Source organism: Silene latifolia, chromosome 1, assembly GCF_048544455.1.
Source record: "Silene latifolia isolate original U9 population chromosome 1, ASM4854445v1, whole genome shotgun sequence".
NCBI classification, from domain to species: Eukaryota; Viridiplantae; Streptophyta; class Magnoliopsida; order Caryophyllales; family Caryophyllaceae; genus Silene; species Silene latifolia.
The window spans coordinates 195138678-195148894 of record NC_133526.1 but is presented as its reverse complement, the minus strand read 5'-3'; the positions used below and the strand labels follow the sequence as shown (position 1 = coordinate 195148894).

Sequence of the window (10217 nt, the reverse complement as noted above, 5' to 3'; positions counted from 1 at the left end):
CAACTTAGCCAATTGTTCCAATGATGTTCGTCAACGTGTCGCGGTATTAAACTGCTTATACGTGGCAAATTAGCATATTCCGTATGGTCCGTATTGTTTTTCAACTACAACTAGTAGAGTGGACTACTGGACTTGGAGAGTACATTACTCATCTGCTGCTTAGTTCACACTCCCACCTAAATATTCGACTATTTATGTAAGTATTTAATTAGAGTTTTATAAATTCCTATTAACGATTTAGTAAAGAGGACTTTTATTTTCGGATTAACCAAAGAAAAAATTGGAACAATTTGAACGTGATAAAATGACTAATTTTCGTTTTTTGACCAACACTAGTACTAATTAAATCAATCTGTGTTTGATCAGTATAAAACCGCGTCTTATATTTATTATCCTTTAAGAATGTTATTTTGGAAAAAGTCTATTTTTTGTCGTCTATAACATAGTTTAAAGCATTAATTATAATCAACAGTGGTAATGAATAGTACAGTTAGAGTATTCGACAAACGTTTTGCTTTTAAAGCAAATGAGCTAACTAACATAAGTTGCCTATCAATCTACGGAGTATCATACTAAAATGTCCATATCTAATCTATTGCATTTTAGTTTATTGCATTCTTGTGACTTAATTTAGATAAGTAAACGAACAAAACATTGTCATTTTCTAGTTTATGCGAATAATACCTAATTTAAAGTAAGCTATACATTTTTTATACCATATCAGATAAATTAAAAATTTCAAAATAAAAACACAACAACATAATAGATGAGATGTTTTATTCGCTCATATGGTGTACCATTTAACGAGACCGTCTAATACAAATATTTGCGTTTTCACATTATAACTCATGTTTTATTTTAATCTACTACTCCAAATTCTACTCCATACAAGTTGCAATGAAAAGGGGTATAAAAAAATTGCAAAATTTGGCATTTTGTTTAGACTTGGTCACGAAAGCAAAATAAGCGTAACACAATTTCAAGGGTTTGGTTATAGCGTAAGAACAACATCATCAAATATTTGGAGGTTGACCCAAATTTGGAAGTTTCTTTAGAGGAAGTTGCGCAACTCGATCATGTGTAAAACGAATCACATTTTTTCCAAATGATCAATCTTACAGAGTTGTAGAAAAGATCTATGCATGGTGTATTTTATCAACCAAAATATCACATTTTTTTGGGTTTGACAAGTAATATATCACTAGACAACAACATTCTACCTTGTGTTTTCTAGAGCCTTTTAGTTGACTATAACAACATTTGAGATGTTCAACTAAATTAAGTTTAATTTTTGGTAATTAATAAGTTGTCAGGTAGGACGAACAATTAGACTCGCCTCAACTAATTACATTTTATCTTGCGAATATATTTTCAAATCTTTTACAAAAATCTGACTCACTAAACTTGTAACCTGTCTCAAACTCGATAGTCCACTTGTCCATGACTCTTAAGATCGGTGGGTCTAGTACTCCTATCTTAAGCTTGTATTTAATTTGATCACTTCAATCTATAATCAATTATTCAATTATTATTAATAATCTACAAGGAAGTTGTTATTTAACGTTTAATTGAAATTTAAATATACATTCGTATATATTTGGTTCTACCGCAAAGAACATCAAACCCAATATCATACACTCTTCTATCTTAAGCATAGACTCCCTCGGTCTCAGTCATTTACTAATAAAAGAAATTGTATAAAATTTATATTACGTGATGCTTAGGTTAGCAAACCCAAGATCATTTCTAATTATATCAAATTGTTTTATTTTATACATTTTTCTCACTCGGTCAATTGTTACGCAAATTCTCCTTTATGACGGAGGGTATCCGTCGCAAACTTGCGACGGGTACCATATTATCTCACAAAAAACCCATAAGGGGTGAGACAAGAGCACATGGGGTGGGTGCCCACCTTGTCCCCTCTACCCATTTCCACTCACAAAATACCCGTCGCAATATCCGACCCGTCGCAAGGGAGACCTACTGCAATTGTTATTATAGAACAATGGTGAAAACTCCCACTTTATTAGTACATTTTCAAACAAATATGTTAGTATCCGATGTCCAAAAGTCAAAATAAAATAATTAAATAAAAAGTCAACGTTGACTTCAACTAAACTCTTAAGACCAACTAATCAACTTATCCTTTAGGTATGAAAAGTGAAGCAACCATGATTGTTATCCTTTTGTGGGGTTAATTATAATTAGTTGGTGTAGATACTTCTTATTAGTTGTCAAATAAATTAAATTAAATTGATTATTGACCTAATCTTGTAGGTTTAGTCTAAAGATGAACAAACATGTAACCCAATTAATTAGGCATGTATGTACGTGACAAATTAAGTAATTCAAGCAATTTGGATTAAATCTCAATTGTTAGGCAAATTCATCGTATAATAATCATTGAAATAATTCATTGAATTAAATTATTTTTTATACTATGGTTTTGGCTTGTTAATTGACACTTCCCTAACATCTTTCAGGATTCATTTAGCCGTCAATGTGATCTGTGCGTCTTTGTGTATGTTCGGTGCATTGGAGCATATATACTATGAATGTCTACCCACCAAACTACACTCGTGGTCTTATGACCCGCAGGGTTATTAATTATAAAACGGGTCAAATATTATCCCGTATAAGTAAATGAGGTAAGAATTTGTTATTTCTTAGACATTATACTCTTTGTCTCGTATGACCATTTATTTGACCCGTTTTTATTGCTTAGGATGATCTTAAATAAGTGACATGTATCGGGTGAAATCGTTGTATGTATATAGTCGTGAAAACAAAGGTATTATTGTAAGCGAGTCTCCACATTGTGCGGAGTACTATTCCATGCAGCTCAAATTGCACAAGGAATTATAAACAACTAAATTATTCGATTATTACATTTATAAAATGATGTAATTTGTATGAAGCATATAGTAACAAAAATAATGATCGAAAACTATCCTTGTTATCATTAGGTGAAATAACCTTACCCATCTGTCTACATTCTTCGAGGTATATATAATAGTATTGTTTTTTAAATCAATTTTGAGTAATAGGAGTACTATATATGGAGCATCCAATTACACCGAAAAAGTACATAATTGATTCATCTTTTTATACTTTTTAGTAGTTATTGTGTGGGACAAAAGAATATACAATGATCTTTTTATGTTAGAAAATGACTATTTTAGTTTATTGTTACATTTTTATTATAAAATAATCACTTTTCTGTCATCCGTCATATAACAGTCACATACTATGGAGTGCATTTAAACTTTGACGTGATTGGTCCTTTGGTGGCCAACAAGAATCATTTAAGACTTAGCCCTCCAATCAAATAAAACTCCCAATAATAAGCATAGATCAAGGCCCCCCTACAAAATGATTGAATTAATTCATAATATTCATATTATATTTTATATAAGACGAAAAAAAAGCTAGCAAATAACAGAGAAATCTCATCATGCAAATAAGATGAGAAATGATATTATTGCTTGCTTGTTGGCCAAAGACAATGTTGTTACGTGCATGGCAGACCAATTAAAAACGTGAAAGGATGAATGCAAAATAAAGAGCGTACTAGTGTTTGCATGTTGTATGACACTTTTACATTTTCTTTTGTTCTTTGTCTGGTTTCAAATCTCTTCTTCACGTTTGGTCGTTTGTAAATTTTTTGAGATAATAATTATGTATTTTGTTTGAATTCAAATTATTTTGTAATTGAGGATTTTGTTATTGCTATTATCGGTGTGTTTCTCTACATAGTCGTAGCGATTGTGAGCAGTGATGGATTTAGGGGGTGACATGCTGGCAACATGACTACATTCTTTTAGAATGGTGAAATAGAAATTTTTAGTTAAATTATTTTATATTTATTCTAATTTAATTTTTTATTACCTTATTAATCTGCCCTCCTAAAATTACCACCCTAAATGTTATCCATTTTGTAGGGGTGGCTTTACTCGAGAGGTCGAGACGAGTATATATTTGAGTTATTATGACTAAATCGAGTCCAATAGGATAATGCTCGTCAGGCTAGGTTGACCAGTGTAGGGTACTATTCATGTGGCTAAAAATTAATTTATATTCATTTTTAATCAGTTAGTCTCCCATAAGAATTTAAAATGAGTGTATCTTTTTTTTTTGCAAAGACAGATTACGTACTGCGCTATTTAATGAGACATCGTTTTGTTATTCCTTGATTGTTTTGTCTTCATCTATACAAATGGTTCGGGCTAAGGTCAACCACAAGAGAAGATCTTTTGTTTCTTTGATACCTTCACATCTCTTTGCAGGAACACCAGGATACTTGCACTGATTACGCGGATTAAACGAAAGGAGAATCATCATTTCCAGTTTGATGACCATTTTCATCCATCCAGCAAGAAAATTCGTCTTTCAATTTCAGTTTCATCTAGATGTACTTTTACCTCAGTTAGTTGGTTGTCTAGTAGTTTAGGGGTCTCTATCGGCCCCTTGTTTGTTTTGTAACTTTGTAGACTCGTTTTATTTCTATGCTAGTTTACTGTTATAAAAAAAAATCTATACAAATGGATAATGCTTAACTCGTTTTAGCTATAACAAATATCTCCATTTGATCACTAAAATATCTATAAAAAGTTTTAGAGATTCCATTTCACCCTAAAACAAAAAAGTAGAAGCAACTAACCAAGCTATAGTCCGAAAAAACAGTAGGAATGGTGTAGGATTAAGATAGTTTTATAGACCACGTATCCAAATTTAGGGTAGTTTGGTGCAAATTGTGTTACCTTCTCCATTTATTTGGTACAACAAACTGCATGAATAAATGAAAGTTTAGAACCTAACTTGGTGGGTAACCATCACTAAACGCAACTCTGTTAATCCAGAATCATAGGACCAAAAAAACAGATAGTAACAAATTTAACAAATTGTGAAAAATTACTTTGTTAAATTCAAATTTAACTAAGAATTGAACAACGTATAAATACTGTAAAATTCATTAAAATCGATTAAACAATCAAATTACTCTGTATAAAACTTTGGAAACAAGCTTTAAAAATACGAAGTTATCTGTTAAAGCACTATAATGTACCTAGAGTGTCAGATTTTAAAGTAAACGCAAATTCTTCTTTCAACGGTCACTTTTCGTCTCAAGCTTCAAACCGACATACTCCGTGTGACCATTTTATGGTTAAATATAACTACAATGGTACAACCAGTATTACAGCTCGTGGTAACTTATTTTTCAATAGTGGTTACATTTGACACAGCTAGTATTACTGCAATATTACAGTTAAGACAGAAATACACGTATGGCACTATAAAATCCGTTAATTCATTGTGTATTTTTTTTATTAAAAAAAGCCTTGGATAAAATCCATCAAAGCCATTTATTTGGATATGTTAAATTTATTTTGTATGGTAGTTTACATTTTTCTGACGTACCAATCAAAATTGCATGTGTAATTCTATCAACCATGTTTGGTTGAGGACAGTACACGTACGTATTGCCAAGTGTGGCAGGAGTTAATAAAGAGTGAATGTTGTGGAGAACTCACTTTTCCCTATCCCTTTCTCTTTGATTCTTTACTATGAAATCAAGCACTACTCGATCGTATTCATCTTTATCCATTTTCTTTTATTTAGATTTTTTTCCCATCTTTTTAGTTACTTTGCGTGTTTATATTTCTTGAAAAAATAGTGTCATAGAAGAAAATGGATGTACATACATCTACAAGATAAGTATTAGTATAGTTGGGTAGGAAGTTACAGGAGCGTTCATCCCCGTTAAACAGTAAAAAGTTGACACAATGTGGTCATCATTTGCTTATCCGTTCCTACAATCAAACTTCTAAAAGGTTATGTTCTAATTAGATACATTTTGCATCAATTTCAAACACAAATGGTGAATTAATTGGTAACTAATTTATAATTTAGGATACATTTTACATTTTTGATTGCGGCTTAAACACGTAATTAGTGGGTTTAATTTTTGGTAATGATAAATACAGCCCTGTGGATTGTATTTATGAAACCAAAAGAGGAAATAAATTCTTAGTATATGCATTAATTGTATTGATTAATGTGTAATTTAGTTCTTAATTCCTAAATTAATACCCAAATTAGAAGGTATTTAATGCTTAAATACAACCCACTGGGTTATATTTAGCATTACCCTTATTTTTTTTATTTTTTTAAAATTCACTTGAGTTCATAATTGCAACTTTCAAAAATTTTAATATATAAAAAAACTTCCAAGAACAATTAATTAATTTGCATAAAGGACAATTGGGGGGAAGAGTGTGCCTAAAAAATCAATATACATGGTCATGAAATAATTGACCATATATAACAAGACACAAAATCTCCATCGTACTCGCCAAAATCCTTACACTTAACCAACGATCAAAAATATCAAATTATCTTGCTGTTCCCCAACTAGCAAAATCATGACCCTCACGTTTTAGTTTTAATCAACTTTAAAAATTCACATTTATTAATTAATTAAACCAAAGTTTTGTCCAAACGATGTTAAGTAATACTAAAACGACTTTACATTCGAATAAATCAGTAAATAAATTTTCTTAGGGGGTTAAAAGGGCGATCTTAATACTGGCGGGATTAAAATCATAAGTATCGAATCTTATTACCAACTAAGCTAATTCATATCTGCATAAATCGGTGCATAATTAAGAGGGAGCTAGACAGCTAGGCAAGATCTTGTACGTCATACATATTAGTTGGACAAATCTCAACTTCATAAAAAATAATTAATTAAGCCAAGTAGTACGTAGTAGTATAGTAAACACTACACTAATCGTATCACTAACTAATTACTAATATAATATATTAAAAAAAATACATAGTGTTTATTTTGCTTGGTTGTTGTTCGATAAGCTATCTAACACTTTACTAGAAACTCTAGAAGTGTAGAACTACCTCATCTTTTTTTTATCTCCACGTGTCCTAATTTATGCTACAAACCAAACTAATAACAACCAACCAACCAATTTAACACCAAACATGCTTTGAGTAAAATTATGAAAATTTTATAGATAATGTCTTTGCTTAAACAACAATTATCCATTTAGATTATTTGATTCATTATTGCTATAAATAAGTCTTATATTTTGAGTTCAGCGAAAGAGCTAAGTACAGACCGATAAGGTCGTGATCCAAACTAGATTTTGGGAAGAAATATACTACGATTAAGAAAATAAGTAAAGAATGATTTGATTGGGCCGAGGTAAAAATTGAACCTAACTACATCCCTGTTTATATATATACCTTGAAATTGAGATGAAAAATTACATGAAATTCAAGGTTAAGAACTTTATCAACTTTAGTGTATAACAAATGCAAACCTAAGGAAATTGAGGGCGCGACAAGTATGTTAGGTTTAATTAGATGTTAAAATAAGTAATTGTTAAACATAAGATCAAAACTATTTTTTATTATCTTTACCGATTCTTAGCTTACAATTTAAAACGAGTTGAATATACATGAGATTAAAAAAATTCCTCAAAAATAAAATATTAGCCTTACCCCCTTACAATCGAGGATCATAAATTCTCTAATCAAACCTTCTTACTATACAATATTTTACCATATCACCATAAAATCTGTACAATAATCAAGTGAAGTAGATTACTTCCCACATGCCAATTTATTCCACCATCTTATTCTAATTAATTAGACCCGATTTTACATAATCTTATCATCTTTATTCTACGAGTAATTAATTAGAGATAATTTCCCATGAGATCAACTGATTGACAACAATTGATCTTACTTAAAAACGTCTTAATGCAAAATCTTTCACAACTTCATTTTATTCTCACCTTCATTTTAATCAGATATAAAAAACATCATAAATTAAAACGGTTTTAAATTAAATAAGAAAATGTGAATTGAGAAATACAAGAATAGACGCAAGGAAACAATACTTGATCGTAGAGGACTAGTATACGTACCACAACGATAGTTTAACCAACTTTCCCGGGAATATTTCTTACGTCACCTCAAAAATTCCTCCTATTTTACAACTAATCATCAATAATAAATCTTTTTCCTTTTTCTATTTTTTTCATGCTGTTTTATTTTTTCTCATCCCCTATATATACTCCATTGGTCCATGTCAACCTTCCAACAACAACAACCAAAAAAAAAAAAAAAAAAAACAGAGCAACCCCAAAAAAAAATGGAACTAAACCCACAAAATTCACCTTGTATTCGAGGCAAATTCCTCGGCAAAGGCTCTTACGGAACCGTATCCCTCGGTTTCCGAGACTACGGCGAAGGCGTGGACAGTACTGTCCCCGCTTTCGCCGTAAAATCAGCCCGGAAGGGCTGTGTTGCCTCAATAGAAGCATTGGAAAATGAAATTGAGATACTTCGTTCTATCTCAACGGCTTCGCCGTTTATTGTGGATTACTACGGTGACAGCGAAACGACGTCGTCTAAGGAGTTATTCATTGAGTACATGCCGGGCGGTGACGTGGCTGGTGGAGGAAAGAAGGTGGTTGACGTGGAGCTAATCCGATCGTACACGTGGTGCTTGGTATCGGCGTTGCGTGAGGTACACGCGAATGGAATTGTTCACTGTGACGTGAAAGGAAGTAATGTTCTTGTCGCCGGGGTGGGGCCGGAAAACCGGGTTGCGAAAGTTGCGGATTTTGGTTCAGCTAAACGGACCGGTGACGGTCACGATGGAGCGCCACGTGGGAGTCCATTGTGGTGGGCCCCAGAGGTGGTAAGAGCAGAAGCTCAGGGGAGTGAGGCGGACGTGTGGGCCCTGGGTTGCACGGTAATCGAGATGTTTACCGGATTGCCAGCTTGGCAGGATAATGGGGCCCACACGTTGTATAAAATTGGTTATTCTAATGAGCTGCCCGAGTTTCCTGCCCGGTTGTCCGAGGTGGCGGTCGATTTCTTGGGGAAGTGCTTGGTCAGGGATCCCGGGCAGAGGTGGAGTTGTGATCAGCTGTTGGAGCATCCGTTTTTGGTTCCGGTAGCGGGAGGGGTAGTTTGGGGAGGTTCTCCGAAGAGTGTTTTTGATTTGGGGGAGTGGGTCGGGTTTTCGGATGACGAGGGTGATGTGTCGGAAGGAGAGGTTGGTGACGATGAGAACCGGGTTTCGGCTCAGGCTAGGATTGGTGAATTGGGAGGGGAGTTTGGGGTGTTGTGGGAAAGTGATGGGTGGGTTGAGGTGAGGAGTGTAGGGGAGGAATGTTGTGAGTTGGGTGAGAGTGGGGAGGAAATAATTGGGTCAAGGTTAGGGGTAAGTTTGGAAATTAAAAGTGACATGGAGGCCGAGGAGGAGGAGGACGAGAACGAGGATGATTTTACGTGGATTAAATTAAGCGCCGAAATTGATGAGATGGAAATTGAGAATATGTTTAGCGGCGGAGATGACTCTGCTTGGTGCAATTTTCATGACGGTAGGTTGTGTCGGGAAGTGATGAGAACAGAGAAAGATATACGAACTGTTATGAAGGATTTTGTACTATTATTGATTTTATTTTTGAGATTGTATTGTTCCACAAATGTTGGTAATATGTTTTCATTTGATAAAAGAAATGAAAATACATTGTTTCCGAATATTTTCCGTGTCTCTTTACGTTTAAATTTTTGTTACAATTCCATCATTTGATCACTTTAACAACAAAATCAACGTTGAGGACGTTAGAAAATGTTAGATCGATACATAGTGCATTGTTTTTTACCTCCTTATGAGCCATCCCCTCGATTTAATTCCCTTCAAGTCAAAACGACAATTAGTAGCAGATTAGCATGGGTGGTTGCACGCGGGTTGACTCTTGAAGTAGTCTTTGGTCAAAACAGACCTAATTAGGTGTAACCGTGTAACAAAAACTAAGCCACGGTAATAAAACGGATTAAGTACAGTGAGTCAGTGTCAAACTTCAATTACATTAATCTGGTTCTATTTTGGTTAAATATGTCCGTAAATTAGTAATTATTTGTTTCTATAATTAGATTTTTAATGATTCGAACATCACAATAAGTATTCGATAAGTCGGTAGTTAATAAGCACAATTAGATTTTTCGTTATCATATAAATTGCCCGTTAATCACAAGTCAAAACCAAGAGACATATCATGTTTTGATGTCGTTAGCATTAACGCGTATGCAAAGATTTGTTAAAAGACAACTTCTAAAGAGACCAACCTGGCCACCCCAATAACTGTAAGCAATCGCCGCAAAATTTAATGGAAAAATGC

At 33.5% G+C, this 10217-nt stretch overlaps 1 protein-coding gene across 1 annotated transcript; it reads left to right on the top strand.

The window, feature by feature from the left end:
* Positions 1 to 8119: 8119 nt before the first annotated feature.
* Positions 8120 to 9628, top strand: LOC141590421 (mitogen-activated protein kinase kinase kinase 18-like). Its single transcript, XM_074411016.1, has one exon. The coding sequence runs from the start codon at positions 8177 to 8179 to the stop codon at positions 9626 to 9628; it is 1452 nt and encodes a 483-aa protein (XP_074267117.1). The 5' UTR covers positions 8120 to 8176.
* The last annotated feature ends 589 nt before the right edge of the window (positions 9629 to 10217 follow it).